The sequence below is a fragment of the Delphinapterus leucas genome, chromosome X, assembly GCF_059928025.1.
Source record: "Delphinapterus leucas isolate spDelLeu-1000000601 "Yukka" chromosome X, BTC_Dleu_Yukka2, whole genome shotgun sequence".
In the NCBI taxonomy this organism is placed as follows: domain Eukaryota; kingdom Metazoa; phylum Chordata; class Mammalia; order Artiodactyla; family Monodontidae; genus Delphinapterus; species Delphinapterus leucas.
Genome location: NC_143150.1, coordinates 54124389 through 54145666, shown reverse-complemented (window position 1 = coordinate 54145666; position 21278 = coordinate 54124389). Strand labels below are relative to the sequence as shown.

At 34.8% G+C, this 21278-nt stretch overlaps 1 protein-coding gene across 1 annotated transcript in view; it reads left to right on the top strand.

Moving 5' to 3' along the window:
- The window catches only part of LOC111178253 (protocadherin-11 X-linked), a 107179-nt gene extending 86960 nt beyond the window's left edge, over positions 1-20219 (top strand). Inside the window, exon 4 of the mRNA XM_089904914.1 lies at positions 20020-20219. Coding sequence (XP_089761040.1) covers positions 20020-20219 — 200 coding nt within the window. The remainder of the gene's footprint in view (positions 1-20019) is intronic.
- Positions 20220-21278: the final 1059 nt, after the last annotated feature.

The following is a 21278-nucleotide window of genomic DNA, read 5'->3' as shown; positions in this document are numbered from 1 at the left end:
ATATCTTTATTGGAGTATAATTGCTTTGCAATGGTGTGTTAGTTTCTGCCTTATAACAAAGTGAATCGGTTATACATATACATATGTTCCCATATCTCTTCCCTCTTGCGTCTCCCTCCCTCCCACCCTCCCTATCCCACCCCTCTAGGCGGTCACAGAGCACCGAGCTGATCTCCCTGTGCTATGTGGCTGCTTCCCACTAGCTATCTATTTTACGTTTGGTAGTGTATATATGTCCATGCCACTCTCTCACTTTGTCCCAGCTTACCCTTCCCCCTCCCCATATCCTCAAGTCCATTCTCTAGTGGGTCTGCGTCTTTATTCCCATCTTGCCCCTAGGTTCTTCATGGCCATTTTTTCCCCTTAGATTCCATATATATGTGTTAGCATATGGTATTTTTTTTCTCTTTCTGACTCACTTCACTCTTTATGATAGACTCTAGGTCCATCCACCTCACTACAAATAACTCAATTTCGTTTCTTTTTATGGCTGAGTAATATTCCATTGTATATATGTGCCACATCTTCTTTATCCATTCATCTGTTGATGGACACTTAGATTGCTTCCATGTCCTGGCTATTGTAAATAGAGCTGCAATGAACATTGTGGTACATGACTCTTTTTGAATTATGGTTTTCTCAGGGTATAATAGCCCTTTTGTTAAGTGTGCTTTCGAGAAAGGGTGATAGCAAAGTTGTGGTTAAGGATATGTCTCCATCCAAATAAAACATTCTAAGTCTGTTAATTAGGACAATAGACCTAACATCCCAGACACATTATTCTTTTCTTAAAAGATAGCTAAATATTTCTCCTCAGTTATTTAACTCTTTGTTTCCTTTTAAGATGGGCTTTGTCTTCATCTTACTCTTTGCTGTTCCCTTTGTTAATTGTCCCTAACCATGGGAATGTTATTGTAGAAGAATAGCACAGCCCAAGTGATAAGAATCATCGATTAGTGGCATTCAAATTTTGCCAGCACCAAGGGAAGACTTCCTTCCCCCAGGATTGAGTTAGAATAGTACCCACAATTAAAGATGTCTGTCAACTGCTGTTATGCCTCTAGTTCTAACTTTTAAAAAAGATAATCTGCTTTTTTTGAGAGTGTGGCTTATTTCCCCAGAGATTTAGAGCTCAACCTTTGTTTTTTGCTAAAACTGGAAATTCTTGATATAGCACTCCTCTGTTAGCTAGATAGTTGCTGACTGGTGTAAGGTTTATAGACATTAGTTATAGGACATCGTCTATGTGTCTCTCTGGGCTATACTAAAAAAGGCTAGGGAGACCCTATCCAGTCCTTCAGAACTATATGGTAACAGTTTAAGTTAGAATTAAAGTCAATATATGATTTTAAAATCTCACTTTGGAGTACACTAGTTCAATTAATCTTTTACACAAAATCCTAGTAACTTTGTTCTATCCATCAAATTGTTGACGTTCATATGCCTGATATGTCACAAATCCAACTGTGGCCATCTTCATTGGTTTTTCCTCAATGAAGGACCTTTGTTGTAGTTGTCCTTTACTGAATTAAAGGGAATTTGAGTTTTGCCTTTTCCCACCTGGGAGTCCTGGACAAATGAAAGAAGTTAGACGGGAATCCCACTGTAGATCTCTTAGTAAATTTAAACTGAAATAACACTGTGTCTAAAACAAATTATCTTAAAGCTGGAAAATGAACAGAGAGAGTTATTGGGCTGTTAGGAGAACAGTTAATTTTATAAGATGCTACTCAAAAAGTAACAAAGCAATGAAATTCAACAGACAAAGCTCAATGAAGACCAGAAATTTGAAAGGGAAACAAGTATTTTTCAATGCATGCTAATTCAGGTAAAAAATATCTCAGCAAGATGTGTTATCACAATTATTTATCAAGCCTAGTAAGTTCAAGTTTTAAAAAAGCCACTGTATAAAAAGATAACCTATACAAGTGAGAAAGAATATTGGAACATATTTTCAATTTATCATGGCTATAGATATAAGAAATGTCCATTACTAGAGAAGATCTAGTTTAAGAGGTTTAAGAGTTATTAGGTGAAGGAATGGCTCTAAAGGGATAAGTGAAAAGGACCTCATGAAATAAGGGAGAGATAAAAGAAAATATTTCAGTTTTCACAGATAGCTAAAGTATTTTCTTATAATTTCAGTGTACTATTCCTTTTTTTGTTTTTGTTTTGTTTTGTTTTTTTGTGGTACGCGGGCCTCTCACTGTTGTGGCCTCTCCCGTTGTGGAGCACAGGCTCCGGACGTGCAGGCTCAGCGGCCATGGCTCACGGGCCCAGCCACTCCGCGGCACGTGGGATCCTCCTGGACCGGGGCACGAACCCGTGTCCCCTGCACCGGCAGGCGGACTCTCAACCACTGTGCCACCAGGGAAGCCCAGTGTACTATTTTTTACATTGAAATTTTCCCCACTATACTGTCACTTATTGTAAAGATAAATCATTTTCCTTAAGCAACATTCGTTCCTAAATTTATACACTATTTTATATTATCAGTGAGTTTCACTTAACTTAACTTAATGATATGGAATTAAACCTCCATAGTGACCTAGCACTAAAATATCTACCAAACCCTGTCACTTTTTTTCTTTCTTTTTTTTTTTTTTTTTGTTACTGGTCCCTTTGAGGGGAAGCATCAGTTTCTTTGTTCTATCCAGGTGCTTTATGTTTTTCAGTCAAGTTATATAAGATCCAGGAGCAGGGTTTCAGTAGATTGGGATCTACCAGGGTAATATTTCTCCTCAGTACTCTGCAGTCAACAGTGGCTAAAAAATTGGAAAGGATTGAAGTTAAACAGTAATTGGTAGTCTTCCGAGATGAAAAGTAGACTTTCCTGAGTAATGTTAGCCTTCTTCACATTTATCTGGTTCACGCCCAGATAGGAACATATTTGACCTCTTATAATTATCTCAAACTCCTACAAATTACAATTGCATATTCATTCCTGACTTGTTTATCATTTTGAAACATATAGCTCCTCTTTGAAATATATAGCCTGCCCCTTAGAAAGTATAATTTGAATAACGTTGGAAATGGTTCCTTGCTTATGATTTTTGCCATTTGCCATTAACTTGAAGATAACACTTTAAGTTATTTGCTTGGATTTGGTCTTTGAGAATCCTGAAAGGAATGATCTGTGATTGATTATGATTTAAGTTCAGATGTAGGCTAGGTTTCTGTATTATTATAGCATCAAGCCTTGAATGAGTAAAAGTTCATAGCTTATCTGTATCAAAGTATTATTAAGAAAATGATAATTGGATGAGCTTAATATTTTATCTCTTTTTTTGGATATTCAATGAGGATGCTTACCACTTTCTTACTGTTGGTATTAACTATTTTTTCAATAAGCTTAAATATGTCACATGTTATTTTAATTATTTAGATAATGACTTAAGTACTTTAATTAAAAGTCACAACTGGCAAAAGAATAATTTTTGTAAAATTAAAATAGCTTTAAGAGTCTAGATTGCAATGCTATATAACTGATTATATAATTGCCACCTAATATTAATCCATCTTTCTAAGGCTATATACAGATTTTGTACATGAGGATGATTTAAACTCACTGACTTTTTTCATTCAACCCTCAATATACATAATAAGAAGGAAAACAAAAGAATGAGCATCTTCCATATGTCTATAACTCAGTTTACATGACTATTTTTCTTTTAAACAGTAATATACCAATACTGAGCTGTTATATTTTCAGAAGCATAGTGGAATTAAAAAAAAAAATTCTTACCTAGTACATGAAATTCTTCACTTTCCTCTTAAGTACTATCTGTCCAATTATCTTATGCAATTTGTAAAACAAACATGCCTGGTGATTTAAGTCAGAATAATGTTTCAGTGCATCATACATAGTAAGAAATATTAAAAGTACAAAATTTATGCATCATGTAGAAAGTGAAACAGCATTTACTTCAAATGAATGCAACAGCATTTAGGACGTCTGGATATTGGATGCTTGTGATATTACTGTTATCAGTTTTACTAATTTATTTTATCCACATTTTTATGAATCTAAAAATATATGAGAAAACATATTTGATAATCCTGTGTTAATTTCAATAATCCTCTGATTTCTAATTGTGATTCTGATATGCATAGCTTTCACTATATGTGTAGAGTAGTGATTACATTTATTAGTTGGTCTCAGTTTAAAGTATTACAGTGTCACTCTTTGCCTTTAGTGCCTGTACATAACTTTCCTTCAGCATATGGCAGAATTTCAGCCATTTTTCTTCATCAACTTAAAAAATTAAGCTCAATTTCCTTATGTAAATAAGACCTTTATATCTCATGCAATTGAATTAAATTCATTATGTATGTCTATTTGTCTAGTTGGGCCAATAAAGCCACCATTAATTTTAAATTGGCCATTTAATGTTATGTAATTCTTCCCATACTGAGAAAACTAGCACTAGGACATGAAATAATGAAACTGTGCCAATCCCTTCAGAAAATGCATAAGCTTCTATCATGTACACATATTCACGTCAAATTTTCAAAAGAGTGATAATATGCATAAATAAGTACTGCCTTGAATCAAAGTTACTACAAGTTCCCTTTAATAGCCAAAGGTTGGAGAAGTCAATGTTGCCTGAAATTTCTGAATTGGAACTTGTATGTTTTCACAGGGTACATCCTCAGAAGCACACTTGTGGTTTATAAAACTACTTAAAAACTTCTGCCTTGAGCTTCCCTGGTGGTGCAGTGGTTAAGAGCCCGCCTGCCGATGCAGGGGACACGGGTTCGTGCCCCAGTCCGGGAGGATTCCACATGCCACGGAGTGGCTGGGCCCGTGAGCCATGGCCGCTGAGCCTGCACATCCGGAGCCTGTGCTCCACAACGGGAGAGGCCACAACAGTGAGAGGCCCACATACCGCAAAAAGAAAACATAAAACAAAACAAAAAAAACTTCTGCCTCAGCCCAAGGTGGAGCAAAAGGGGCCAGCTTTATCATACCATCTGAAACAACCCAAAGAGAGAGAGAGAATGTATAAAACAACATTTCTAAAGCTGTGAACCTCAGGCAATGAAGGACAGTGATCCCTTAGAGACAGGAAACAAATGAGGTAAACTCTAAGATTACCACAGTTTACAATCTTGAGGGAGTTTCCAGGGCACAGCACAGGGAGAGGTAATCCAAATGGAGCCTGGAAACTCCCTGAGTTGAGGAGACAGAGATGGGAATCCAAAGAGACCAAGGTGGCTAGAGTTTCCAGGACACAGTGATGAAGTGAAGAGAGCTACACAGAAAGGAAACTCTGGGGATCACTAGAAGGTCTCCCTTGGGTATTCCTCAGTTTACACATCAGTGTCTGTGTGAGGAAACCATCTGAGGCCAGTGAAAAACCATCTGGTTGTATTATAGAATGGTGTCAGTTGCTTGCATAAAGCTGGGAACAGTACTTGTTCCCACTAGTCAGACTGGAAAAATTCATATTTCTGGGGTATTGAGTAGAATACTCAGGAAGGTCCTGCTTAGCAGTGGGGACTACTATTTAGCCCTAGATGGAGTATTACTTTGGATTTATCCAACAAATAACAAGAGGAAGACTTGATCAAACTATTTCCAAATAAATGAAATGCATCCCAGATAAAAGCTCAATAATATTTATGAGAATAGAAAAATATCCAACAGCCAAAAAAGTGAGTGCAAAATGAATGGCATCCAAAGAAAGATTACCAGGCATACACAAAATCAGGGCAACATAACCTATAATGAGGAAAATAATCAATCAATAGAAACTGACCCAGAACTGACACAGGTATGAGAATTAGCATAAAGGGACATTTAAAATTTTATTATAATTGTATTCTATGTGTTCAAAACATTAGGTTTAGATAAGAAAGACATTAAAGAGACAAATCAAACTTCTATAGATGAAAGCTACAATCTATGAGATGGAATTAGTACAGGATGGGATTAACATCTGATTAGACATGGAAGAAGAAAAGATTAGTTAATATGAAGAAATCACGATACAAATTATCCAACATGAAATACAGAAAAATGAATTTAAAATGATAAAAAGAGTAACTGAGCTGTGGGACAACTTTAAGCAGCTTTATATATGAGGAACGGGATTCCAAGAAGGAGAGATGTGAGATAGGCAGAAAAAATATTTGAATTAATAATGGCAAAATTTTCCAAACTTCATGACAATTATTAACTCACAGGGTCAAGAAGTTTAGTGAACCTCAAGCACAAGAAACATTAAAAAAACCTACACCAAACTCATAATAATAAAATTTCTCAAAAGCAGCCAGACAAATGGGACACATTACATAGATAGTAGCAAAGATGATGGTAGACTTATTGTCTGAAACAATTCAAGCGAGAAGATGGTAGAGGAACATCATTAAAGTGTTAAAAGAAAAAAAAATAGCCAGGGAAGATATCTTTTAAAACTGAAAGCAAAATAAAGATATTCTTGACATACAGAAGCTGAAAGGATTTCTTACCAGCAGACATGCATTACAAGAAATGCTAAAGGAAGTTCTTCAAGCAAAAAGAAAAAACATAAGGTAAAAATGTGGGTGTATATAAAGGAATGTAGAGCACTAGAAATAATGATTACAGGGCAAATATATAAGATATTCTCTCATTATTTAACTCTCCTTTAAGGTAACTTTACTAAACAAAATGAAAGACAATATATTGTGGATTTTATAGCACACACAAGTAAAAAGTAAAGTGTATTTCAATAATGGCTAACAGCTGGGAGAGGAAAAATGGAAGTACATTATTGTAAATTTTTATATTATATACAAATTAGTATAATATCAATTGAAGATATCTGTGATAAGTTAAAGATATAGAAAATTAATTCTAAAGTAACCACTAAAATAATAATTTAAAAGATATCTAAAATGAGAACAAGGAGGATAAAATTGAATCACAAAAATGTTCTATCTAAAAGAAGACAGTAAAAGGAAAATGAGAACAAAGGACAAATAGAAAACAAATAGCAAAATTATTAACTTAATCATAAACATATCAATAATCAAATTAAGTGTAATGCGTCTAAACACCTTAATTAAAATGAAGAGACTGTCAGATTCTATTAAAAAAAAAACTAGACTACTATAATGCTGCCTACAAAAAATATATTTTATTTTATTTATGTTTTCTCTGTTTTCCAGTTTTATTGAAGTATAATTGGCATATATCACTGTGTGATTTTTAGGTGTACAACATAAAGGTTTGACTTACATATATAGTGAAATGATTACCACAGTAAGTTTAGCTAACATCCATCATCTCATATAGATACAATAAAAACAAATGGAAAAAAAGAGAAAACAAATTTTCTCCTTGTAATGAGAACTCAGGATTACTCTCTTAACAACTTTCATATGTATCATACAACAATGGTAACTATAATCACCATGCTGTACATTACATCTCTAGCATCTTATAATCAGATGTTTGTACCTTTGGTGAAGGTAAATGGGATAAAATTATATATCAGTAAGAGAAAGACATCTGGAAAATGTGTCCAAATAATTGAAAACTAAATAACACACTTCTAAATAAGAAGTGTGGCTCCAATAAGAAAATGTTTTGAACTGAATGAAAATGAAAACATCGATTTATCAGCATTTGTGGGATGCTACTAAACCAGGAAATAGGAGGACATTTATAATGCTTTTATTAGAAAAGAAGTAAAGTATAAAATCAGTGACCTCAGGCTCCATTTTTTTTTTTTTTTTTTGCGATACGCGGGCCTCTCACTCTTGTGGCCTCTCCCGTTGCGGAGCAACAGGCTCCGGGCGCGCAGGCTCAGCGGCCATGGCTCACGGGTGCAGCCGCTCCACGGCATGTGGGATCTTCCCGGACCGGGGCACGAACCCGTGTTCGTGGGTGGACTCTCAAACACTGCATCGCCAGGGAAGCCCATCAGGCTCCATTTTAAGTAACCGGAAAAAGAAGAACAAATTAAACTCAAAATACTCATAAAAAAGGAAATAGTAAAGATAGATAAATAATAAATACCAAAGCCAAAACCAATGAAATTGGAAACAGAAAAAAAAACAAAAACAGAAAAACAATCAAACCAAAATTTGATTTTTTGAGAAAAATTAATAAATTAAAGTTGATAAATCCTTAGCCAGACTGATCCTAAAAAAAGAAGAGAGAGAATACAACTTACTAGTATCCGCAGTTAGGGAGGTATGACATCACTACAGATTCTAAAACTATTTTAAAGATAAAAGGGGGATATTATGAAAAACTTTACGCCTATAAATTTAACAATTTTGATGAAATATTAAAATTACTTGAAAACCACAAACTACTAAAGCTTATTAAAGGATAAATAGATAAGCTGAAGAGTCTCATATCTATTAAAGATAAAAAATTTATGGTTTAAAGCCTTCACGCACAGGAAACAAGACCAGGTGGCTTTACTTGTGAATTCTACCAAGTGTTTTAGGAACACAAAACACTAATTCCACAAAATAAATTCCAGAAAATTGAAGTGGAGAGAGTATCTCCCACTTCATTGTATCAGTCCAGGACAAACCTCATACCAAATCAAACATCAGCAACAAAAGAAGACTAAAGACCAGTCTCCTTGATGAATATAGATGCACAATTCTAAACAAAATTATATCAAATTATATCAAACTCATCATCATATACATCATGATCAAGTGGGGTTTATACTAGAATGGAGGAAAGGTTTAACCTTCAAAAATTAATCAATACATTTTACCATATTAAAAAGAAACTAAAGAAGAAAAAAACACATGATCAGCATAAAGGTTGCTGAAAAGACATTTAACAAAATCTATCATCTGATCCTTATAAAAATTCTCAGCAAGGTAGGAATAGAAAGGAACTTCTACAACTTGATTTGGGGCATCTATGAAAAACTTAGAGCTAACATCACAATAGTGGTGAAAAACTGAAGGCTTTTCCCTGAATATCAAAAACAAGACAAGGATATCCATTCTCAGCACAGATTTAAACATGATTCTAGAGGTTCTAGCCAGTGTATTTAGGCAACAAAAAGAAATAAAAGACATTCATATTGGAAATGAAGGAATAAGACTGTCCACAGACAGCATGATTCTCTATGTAGAAAATTCAATGGAATCTACATAAGAACTATTTGAATGAGTGAATTTAGCATGTTTGCAGAATACAAGATCAATTTACAAAAAACAATTGTATTTCTTTACACTTGCAAGGGATAATGAGAAATTGGAATTTAAAATAAAACAATACCAGGGGGAGGGATAAATTAGGAGTTTGGGATTAACAGGTATAAAAACTACTGCATATAAAATAGATAAACAGCAAGATCTTACTGTATAGCACAGGGAACTATATTCAGTATCTTATAATAACCTATAATGGAAAAGAATATATATATATATATATATATATATATATATATATATGTAGAACTGATCACTCTGCTGTACACCAGAAACTAACACATTGTAAATCAACTATACTTCAATAAAAATAATAAGTAAATAAATATTTTAAAAATAAAACAGTACCATTTACTATAGCATAAAAATCCTAAATAGGGATAAAATTGACAGAAACATGCAAGACATTACTGACAGAAGTCAAAGAAAGTCTATTAAATAGAAATATACTTTGCTTATGGGTCAAAAGTCTTGTTATTGTTAAGATATTAATTCTTCCACAAGTTTATCTGTAGATTAACACTACCCCTTTCAAAATCACAGAGTTTTTTGAAACTGGCAAGCTGATTCTAAAACTGTTGTGGAAATGAACAAGACCTAGAATAGCCTAAACAACTGTGAAAAGGAGGAACAAATTTAGACAGCTAACAATTCAAATTTCAAGACTTATTGTAAAGTTACAGTAAAGAAATGCACGTAATATTGACAGAAGGGTAGACACATAGATCAGTGGGATAGAAAAGAGACTCCAGAAATAAACCTACATGTTTATGGACAACCAAATTGTGACAAAGGTGCAAAGGTAATTTAAAGAAGGCTAGTATTTTCAATAAATTGTACTGAAGAAATTGGATATCGAGGTGCAAAAAATAAATATTGATCCATAACTTGCAACATATACAGAAATTAACTCAAAATAGATCATAGACTTAAATGTAAAACCTAATACTATGAAAATATTAGAAAAAACAGGAGAAAATATTTATGACTTTGGATCAGGCAGTATCATTAAATATGACATCAAAAATCATGATCTGTAAAAGAACAAATTGGTAAATTTAACTTCAAAATGTTAAACCTCTTCAAAAGACACTTAAGAGAATGAAAAGGCAAGCCGCTGATTAAGAAATAAATTTGCAAAGCATATATCTGATAGAGGATGTGGATTCAGAATTTATAGAACTCTCAAAACTCAAAAATAAGAATGTAATTAAAATATAGACAAAAGATTTGAACAGATAGTTTACCAAAGATGGTATACAGATGGCAAAGAAAGATATGAGAAGATGCTTAGTATCATTAGTCGTTAGGGAAATGCAAATTAAAATTGTAGTTACACACCAGTTAGAATGGCTAAAATGTTAAAAACTGACCTTACTGACCAATCATTAGCTAAGGGTTGGTGAGGGTGTGGAGGAAGTGGAAAACTGCTGGTCTAAATGCAAATGGTACAACCACTTTGGTAAACAGTTTGGAAGTTTATTAAGATGATAAATACACACCTGCCATATGATCTAGCCATTCCACTCATGACTACTTACCCCAAATAAATGAAACTTTATGTCTCTATAAAAATTTGTATAGGAATGTTTCTAACAGCTTTATTTGTACTAATCAAAAATGGTAAACAACTCAAAAATGTCCATCAATAAGTGAATGGAAAAACACACATTGATATACCCATACAACAGAATACTACGTACTACTTGGCAATAAAAAAGAAACGAATTAATGATACTTGTACAATTCAGATGAATCTCAATTATGCTGAATGAAAGAATCTAGATTAAAAAAGACTACATACTGTTTGGTTCCATTTACATAAAATTGTAGAAAATGCAAACTAACCTATAATGATGTAAAGCATAAAACAGTGGTTACTTACGGAGTCGGGAGTAGCAGGGATCTTTGGGGTGATGAATATGTTCACGAATTTGTGCTCTTGGTATCAAGGATGTACACATATTTCAAAGCTTATCAAATTGTGCACTTTGTGTATGATTTATTGTATAACAATTATACCTCAATAAAGTTGTAACAATTACATATTTTAAAACTTAGTAAACTTAAATTGGCTCATTAAACTCATATTATTAAATCATACTTGAGTTAGACAACAAAAAACTTAACTTTTAAAAAGATGTGCTGTTGGGCTTCCCTGGTGGCGCAGTGGTTGAGAGTCCGCCTGCCGATGCAGGGGACGCGGGCTCGTGCCCCGATCCGGGAAGATCCCACATGCCACGGAGCGGCTGGGCCCGTGAGCCATGGCCGTTGAGCCTGCGCGTCTGGAACCTGTGCTCCGCAACGGGAGAGGCCACAACAGTGAGAGGCCCACATACTGAAAAAAAAAAAAAATGTTGTTTATTTATTGGTAAGAAATACTCACAGAAACAGTTTAGTTGGAAATTCTAATAGGAAAGCATAGCTACATTGAAACAGTTGTGAAAGCTAGTGCTCTCCAGCACCTCAAAAATTGTTAAAAATGCTTGTATTTGAGTTCAGGCAATAGGGATATTCACCCCCAAAATCTATACATTACTTTTTAATATTAAGAAACATAAAATATACAAAGGAAGTAATTTTTATTAGATGCCTTTAATATGTTTTTCTGTATTATGACATTTCCCTGTTTATATTTTTTTGCATGACTTGAAACTATTGTTAAAACAAAGGTTTAGATTTGTATACTTTGGAGTCAAAATTATATTTGATGCATACATAAATCATAAATAGTTGCTTAAAAGTATTTCTGCAACTAGTGTACTAAGAAGCTAACAATGTAATGGTTATTCTGTCAGTACTTCACATCTGAAATTTGAAAACAGAAAAACATTATTGACATACTTAAAAGAGAGCACATAAACTATGTTAACCATGATGCTCTATATTTCTTTTCTAAAAAATAAACAACAAGCCTAGACGTTTATTTCCAGTTTTTGATATAACCATTAAAATATTTAACATATATGGTGAGAACCATCTGTGATTTCACCTTAGCTTGCTTAACTGTTTTTCTCCTTTTAGAACTGCATGGTCCAAAATGATACGTCTTCTTGGATTTTTGTTGTTGCTGTTGCTCTTGTCCGATGCTAGTAACAGACCTACAACAGCTTTGTACTTTTAATACACAATTAGAACTTCCTTGATCACATCATGATAAAATTAGGGTTAACTATTCCACGGACAAAAGAGGAACTTGATACAAATGTGTGAAATGAGTAAAGTGACTGAATTTAATTGGTAAGAAGTACTCACAAAAACAGTTTAGCTTGAAATTCTAATCAGAAAACACAGCTAAGTTGAAACTGTTGTGGTGAAAGGAAGTGGTCTGCAGCATCTCAAAAATTGTTAAAAGTTCTTGTATTTCAGATCAGTCAATAGCAATATTCACCCCAAAAGTCTATACATTAATACATTTTTTAATGTTAAGAAACATAAAATATATGAAGGAAGTAATTTTTTGTATGAATCGTGTAGTGTATCATTATGTAACATCAAATAATCCTTTGACACTTCCTCATTTTTCCCTTGGATATTTATACACTGGCTCTATCTGTGGAAAATAGTTTGGAAGGGAAATATTCTCACAGAATGCAAATTGAAATAGTTTATTTTAGTTGATCCTTCAAAATCCCTTGGTAATAGTGAAAGAATTATGTATCGGTTTACTTTTGAAATGGACTTACACATTTAATCAATCCATGTAATATGAAACTAGTGTGTTTATTATTTAGCATAATGTTATCATTAGTTGACAGAAAATAATCCTTTTATAGAACTTTTAAAAATACATTTAATACTATTAAAATGAACAGTTTTCAAAACGCAAGTCAAATACATGGATCCATTAAGTAATCTCATCAATAATTAGGTCAAAACCACCACCTGACACACAGTAAATTCATGCTTAAAATCCCTATTCTCTGAAAGTCTTTATATTAAATGCAGCTGTCTCTAATTTTTCTCTGTCTTCATAGAACTTATGTATATCTTAAAATGTCAGGATGATGTCAGTGTTTTCATATACATTGGAAATGGTCATATTTTTAAAAATACACTGTTCCTATGGAAAATTAATCTCAGAAGTTTAGATTAAAGAAAAATACTATTCAGGTGATAAAATGAAATACCCTGTATGAAGTGACTAATTTTATAATCTTTCAGGAGTAAATCTTTAAACCCCATCCCTAAAACATGCAAGTTAAGTCTTGTGACAATACTAGAGTGCCATGTCAATTCATTTTGCTGTCACGTGCTAGCAGTCGAAACTGAAAGACTAAGATTTTATGGTGGTGAGAAGGAAATATAAATAACTTTGGCCTTTACGATTAAAGTCAAACATAACCCTAAATGAAATTCCTAATTTTCCAGGGCCTCTTTATTTATTTATTTATTCATTTTTATTTATTTTTGGCTGTGTCAGGTCTTAGTTGTGGCATGCAGGATCTTTTGTTGTGGTGCATGGGCTTCTCTCTAGCTGTGGCGTGCAGGCTTCTCTCTATCTGCGGGCTTCTCTCTAGTAGTGGCGTGGGTTTTATCTTCTCTAGTTGTCATACACAGGTTCCAGAGCGTGTGGGCTCTGTAGTTTGTGGCACGCTGGCTCTAGTTGAGGCATGCGAGCTCAGTAGTAATGGCGCATGGGCTTAGTTGCCCCGCAGCATGTGGGATCATAGTTCTCTGACCAGGTATCAAACCCACGTCCCCTGCACTGTAAGGTGGATTCTTTACCACTGGACCAAGAGGGAAGTCCCCCAGGGCCTCTTTAATCCCTGAAATAACAAACACCAGTTTTGTTGTTCATGATGAACTAGATGCACAATGTCCTTGTACTAACCTTGAAAGAATGTAATACTCTATTATTTTAATTGTCTTTTAAAATCAGAAGACAAGTACACTATAATAAATCTCTGAAATTTTTAAGGGTGAAAAATGTATTTTCTGATGTTCTGAAAACACAGCATGTTCACATCATATTTGATAAATATTATAAGTTCAAAATAGTGGCAATATTACACTTTTGTTACAGAGAAGGAATTATAGTAACCTTTTCAAAAAACTAAAATTTGTCTCCCAAGTTTAGGTAATTTTAGGATGAAACTGAATCTTTAGCCATTTTGAAATTGCTCCATGTTTCCAAACCCACCTTGGATTTTCTATACCTTGCAGCTCTGTTCCTAGTTGTGTCACCAGATTTCAGTTTAGACATTTGGCATGAATTACTTTTTGTATGAATCAATTATTCTAGTAGTAGCTAAACAATTTTTAGTATGTAGGTACTGTACCTATGTAATATTTTTAAATGAGGCACACAACAAATACAATGCACGAGGAAGATTATGCACATACACACACACACACACGAAAAAAAAAATCTCACTGTTGAAGTTGAAGACTCTGAGCTGTTTTATTTAGTACACTAAGCTGTTTTATATTGATGGCAGTCCTCACAATCCCCACAATACCCCTTCAGCTATAGTTATTATTGTTATACCCATTTGACAAAAAAGGAAGCACACATAGATTCCATCACAGGCCCAGAATCACATATCTAGGAGGCATTTTTGAAGTGCCCATCCACATTATTTTGCTTCAACTAGATGTTAAATTTTGTTTTTTATTCATACTCTTATTGTTGGGGATATTATAATTTATACTGTAAACATTATACAATTAATGTATAGGTGCTGAAGAAGCTTTCTCAGTAACATGATCTTGTTCTTAATACATTTTTGAATTGAAAAATGTTGGACTCTCACACAAGTTTAAAAAAAAAGCTGTATTGTATTTGACTGCAAGTACTGTGAATGACCATAAAAATTATAGGGGAACTGTGTTTCTGTCACCCATGCTTGATGTCTGGAGACTGGATTTGGATTCAAATCTGCTTCCTCGTTCTATTTTTTGGTATTTAAAATATTCAATAAAGAAAATCTTGGGGCTTCCCTGGTGGCGCAGTGGTTGAGAGTCCGCCTGCTGATGCAGGGGACACGGGTTCGTGTCCTGGTCCAGGAGGATCCCACATGCCGCGGAGTGAGCCATGGCTGCTGAGCCTGCGCGTCCGGAGCCTGTGCTCCACAACGGGAGAGGCCACAAGAGTGAGAGGCCCACATGCCGCAAAAAAAAAAGAAAGAAAGAAAAAAAAAGCAATAATTTGCATTTCATTAATTCTGAATTTTGCTCTCTTACCCTCTCTCTCTCTCTCTCTGACCAATTCCTATTTTTTCTTCTTTCGTGTTTATCTGCTATGGTTATTCAAATTTCATACATATTTACAGAGATAGTACAAGAAGGTATACTTCTAGTATACCTAATAAAGCACGCCAGGTTAAAATCTTTGAAGTTGGACGTTAATGTAATCTTCATTTTATTTACTCTGCACATATGTTTTCCTACCTGAATGCATGCTTCAATTATTGGGGTGGAGAGCATGTAATTTAATTCTGAAACACCTAATGCAACTGTATCTAGGATGAGGATAAACCCCAGGTGCCTATATGCACAAAGCAGATTTTGGGTAGTGGTAAACCAGAGGGTGCCATTATAAAAACCATGCTGCTATCAAATTATTCCCCAAGAAGAATTTTTACTCATGCTCATGCTGGGACCCACTACAAAAATTTTGACACTTAAAGTTTAATGGGTGTGTGTGCACTTGTGCTTGCAAACTAAGGGAAGGTGTGTGTGTGTGTGTGTGTGTGTGTGTGTGTGTGTGTGTGTGTGGTGGGGGGAGAGATGTAGCAGTCTAAAACAACTTGATACTGGGGTCCCAGAAATAGTTGTTTTGACTTCACCCAGATGAAAATCTTGATGTAAATAAGATAAAAGAAGCTGTAGGTGTTACCAAACACAAGTTCCTGTGCCCCATGCACAGTGAGGCCAAACAAAACAAAATGTTGGAGTTTGGAGCAGAGAAAGGTTTATTGCAGGGCTGAATGAAGAGAATGGGTGGCTCGTGCTCAAAAACCCCAAACTCCCTGATGGTTTGGGGGAGAAGTTTTTACAGGCAAAATTTGGGGTGAGGGCTGCAGGGGGTATGACTTTCTTCTGATTGGTTGGTGGTGAGGTGACAGGGCAGTGTTCCAGGAATCTTGTGTTCAGCCTGAACTTACCATCCTCCACCTGGGTGGGGGCCTTAGCTCCTGCAGAAGAACTCAAAGGTATTTTGTTACGTATATTCCTTGAGAAGGAACCAGGGCCCTGCATCAAGGCTGCACTATGGTTTCTTGACTGCTCCTCGTCAGTTTCTGTATTCCTTGCCTTCCCTGACTAGCAACTGTTTGAATCTGCCCTTTGGAACACAAGGAAGGTCAAGGAGGCTTAATGAAGTCTATTTCCTATAAGCAGGAAACTGGGGACATGGAAAGGATTTGTACCTGGGAGACAAATGTTTTGTGCTGCTCTGTTTTGTAGGTAAGAAGCAATCTAAGAATAGGGAGACCAGAAGTCATCCATTTATCTCTATTCATACTCTAGGAACCTATGTGCACTTGCATGATATGTTTTGCATAAATATCCTCTACAAAAAATTCCACTATTATTATTATGTGTATATATATATATATATATATATATATATATATTTTTTTTTTTTGCAGTACACGGGCCTCTCACTGTTGTGGCCTCTCCCATTGTGGAGCACAGGCTCCGGACGCGCAGGTTCAGTGGCCATGGCTCATGGGCCTAGCCACTCCACGGCATGTGGGATCTTCCCAGACCGGGGCACAAACCCTTGTCGCCTGCATCAGCAGGTGGACTCTCAACCACTGCGCCACCAGGGAAGCCCCTCCATTATTTTTTGATACACTTAGTAGTTGGAGGGAGATTTATGTTTGAAACTCCTATATTTGATGTGGTTATTTTAGATGCAACTGAAAATTTTGCAACTAGAAATCAAACTAATTTTTCAGTTAAAGGTTTAAAATATAATTTTGTTAGAGATTTAAGTATAATTTTGCAGTTAGAGGTTTAAAAGAAAAGAAATCTTAGGGAGGAAGAAATGCCTATAACGATTTTTCTGAAAAGAACTCTAGGGCAGGACTCTGTGTTAGCAATTCCTCTACCACTTTTCTGGTAACATGTAGAGTGATTTGCCTCAGGGAACTGTACCCAAATTAGTGAATCTAGTAATTTCCAATTATCTGATTGGTATGTGGAATATGGCTACCTTAAACCATAATCTCTCTAGGTACACCCATCTAGTAACTTGGGTAACTGGCTGGCATCCACCCAATTACCCAAATTTATGGAAATCAAAGGGCAGTTCTGTTTCTATTTCTAAAATCAGACCCAACCACTAGGATAGAAATACCTTCAAGGCATTCTGCTGAGTCATTCCACTCAACCCATGTCACCTTCCTAATCTAGGTTCCTGAGGCCCCTGAAACGTTTTGAATTTGCAATATGGCAATCTTCATTTTAGGATTTCCTAGAAGCAAACCTAAGGTGCTTGCTCAGTTTATATATTTCACTCACATGTAAACAATGTTACTCTTCTTGGATTCTTAGCTTCCAGTTCTGTGCTTTAACTGCCAGATTTTAATTGTTATTAGAATAAAGTTATTTTTAAGTGGAATCTTTAATTTTCCTATGAAGGGAAGCTTAAACCCCAAAATTATCTCTTAAAAGAAAGAAATACTAGTAAAAATAGACACAATAAAATCAGCAAGCAAAGCAAATGAAAAGGAAAAAGCTGTGTTTAAATAATAGTTGAAGATGTTGTCCACTATGTAGGCAACATGGAGTCGGCAATAATGTGGTGGGTCTGTCACTTGAAAGTTAAGGTGCGTGGAGGGGGCAGTAAAAAGGTATATATGACATTTGGGGATTGATTACCTCAAGGAAGAGTCTTACAAAGATGAGTTTAAACAATAGAAGATGAACAAGCACAGGAAATGACTAAAGTCATCAATTTTTAGTTAATCAGATAAAAATTTCCAAGGATTTTTCAGAGAGGCAGACATAGGAGGAAAAATCTACAATAGAGAGTACTGTGCTTTCTAAATAAATGAGCTAACCTGAGAGATATTATCATGGACTAAAGCATTTGGAATTGGATTGCATTTTATTATTATAAAATATAGATTAGTGACCAGGAAAAAAATTCAAAATAAACGTGTATAAGCAGGTTTGGTGGAGTGGAAAAATACTTTACTGGGAATCAAGTGCTGAGGCTTCAGACCCAGTTCTGCATTTGTAACCTGGGTGACTGTGAGTAAATTACTCGGCCTCTAGGACCCAGTTTTCTCTGCTGTAAAAAGAGATTAGATTTGAAGATCTTTATAATCCACTCCAGATATTGTGTAATGATTTAATCTTTGAGAATTTAATCAGGAAAGGACAATAATTATTTAATTAATTGGTACTATAAAAGTTCAGAGGAGGAAGAAATATTCAAAAGCTGAAGTGATTGGGAGGATTTTAGGAATGAGGTATAATTTAAACTACATACATCACAGTTGCTAAAAAAGCTGGGTAGGATTTTCATAGGCAGAGAGAAAAAGAAGGACAAAAAGGTCAGTACTAGTAAGTGAATGATGAGGAGAAGTATGGGTGTATTTGACCGGAAGGGGTGTGGTTTGTAAGAGAGCAGCCTCACAGGAGTTAAGGGTTGAAAATGACACATCAGACAGAATTGCATGACTTGGTTATTTATACTAGCATATTAAGTTCTCACAGAACATATTACAAGACCAGAATATATTTCAACATTTCAAAATATATTTCAATACACAAAGTATTTTAAAATACACAGTCATGAGGTGGAATATTTTGCTCTCTCCTTTAGGGTGTAAGCTCCATGTGATTTTTGTCTATTTTGTTCCTTCTTTATTCATTCACAGCATTTAGAATAGTGCCTGGCATAGGAATACATTTTACCCAGGTTAGTCTGTTTTTAAAAAATCAGAATTGTTTTTCACATCTTGAAAAATGGGATATTGTACCTTAAAGGAGCCTTGTGAAATCACTCCCATGTAGAGAGAGATATAAGGAAGTTACAATTGCTATGAGCAACCTTATTATTTTTTCAAAAGGAGATCTAGACATTTTTGTAGCTTTTCAGCTGAAGGCATTTATGACTACATCTTAAGTATCAATAAATAACGGATCTTCATTTTTCAGGTAGAAATGGTAACTAGCCAACCATGGTTTATTATTTTACTCTCGGGGCACTATGTTAAAAGTGAGTGTACTTAGACTATAAAACACCTCTGCCACTGGAGTGAAAGCCATTTGAAAGTCAGTACAACTGCAACTGCTGTTTGCTACGGAACAGTGTGTGAGAATAGTATTCGAAACAATTTAAAGCAGCAGGACAGCAGCTGTACTCATAGTAACAGCATTTGTGTGGACTTATTTTTCTGCAAGCTTGGAGAATAGTCTTTTTATTCTTCTATGGGATTTTTAAAGTCATAACCCTAATATTTAAACATAAAAGATCTAGAAATTATTTGCATTATTATCAATATTAAGGACAGGGCAGATATTTTTTTGGACACAAATTAGAATCATCAAGGGTTACTAAATTTTGACATTCTGTGTATTGAATTTCCATTGAAAATAAATGTTATTGGTGTTGAATGTTTTCCTCCTTGGTGCATCAAATATCCGAATTGCCTGAGATTCATTTTTAACAAGACAAAATTTTCAGTGAAATTAATGTGACTTCTGACATCTTCATATTTGTTTTTCATAGTTGTCCCAGTCCAACAATCACATAATAAACAGTAAATCAATATGCATGACTTTCTCTCTCATTGAATTAATAAAGCCATGGAGAAAATTTTACTTTCTGATGATTCTCGACTAAGGGTTTGGGAATTTCTTACGTTTTCATTATTATAGATGAGGGATTATCCCTCAGCACCAGTGGGAAGGAAAGCTTCCCGTTTCTCGTTGAGGAGCCCTTGCCTGTTGAAATTGCAGTGGACGTGGTAGCAGTAAAGCCTAGACCTATTCATTGGTATGGCGGCTATTATGTCAATATCATGAGTGTTGTAACTCTGGATACCTTGCTCTTCCATACCTCTTACGAGTTCTATTAGCCATCAGAGCTGGAAGCCAAAAACAAAACTACCTTAAGTACCCCAACAACATTCTCTATCTCTCTGCCACCCCTTTCTATTGGAAAATAGGCAATACCAAAAACTATACGCACTGAAAATACTTTAGAATGGCAATTACTTTCACTTTTAAGAATACCTATAACAGATGAATTAGATAAACTTTTTGCAGATTAGAGTTGATTTGACAATGGATAAGTTATTAATCAGTAATATCTGTTTTAATGTAAAGGTATTAACACTTGAGTTCTGTTTTGGCATGTAAAGTTTGAAGTAGGTTGAACAAAAGCACTTTATGACGTTTTCTTGACTATTTAAATTCAGCAACAAGTAATGTTTTTCTATTTATACTTTTTCTTTGGTCAGTTTAATTTCTCATTTTTGCTGAAAAGAAGTTACCATTTTTTAACTTTGAAAAACCATAAAACTGCCAATAAACAGATAAATAAATAAATAAACCTAGGATACAACAGCTCTTTTGATGCATTGTTTGTATAACTATATTGGAAGGAAAAAAAACATTTACTTTGGGGCATATCAACCAGCTGAGAGTCTAATCACAATCTAAACCAAGGAGATGCAGAGAGACCTTCAAGAGGTATCAGATTGGCTGTTGTAACTAAACTGAAATGAATTGGCATACCTGGTAACTAAATAATTACCAGGGTACCTGTGTTAGTTACACTTCTGCCCTTGTAATTTCAGAGCAAGTTGGCACTGGAGGAAAAAAAATTCAGAAATTCAGTATCCACCATTAATTTCTCATTAGAGGGCTAGCCACAAATACAAAATGCCTACTCTCCTTCAAATTTGGATCTTGTTCCTCCATGCATTTTAGTGTCTTACCAATAGGTTTTATTTTTCTACAAGCCCTAAGATCAATGTACCTAGATCTTGGTATATTTAATAGTCTATAATTAGACTGAGAACCAGATAAGATAGATTTGCTACATCAATGTTATTTGGGAGTAGGGTCTGGAAGTTAGGTTGCTTCTTATGAAGTTCTACCATATAGCTTTGATAACATGAGTCATGTTGACA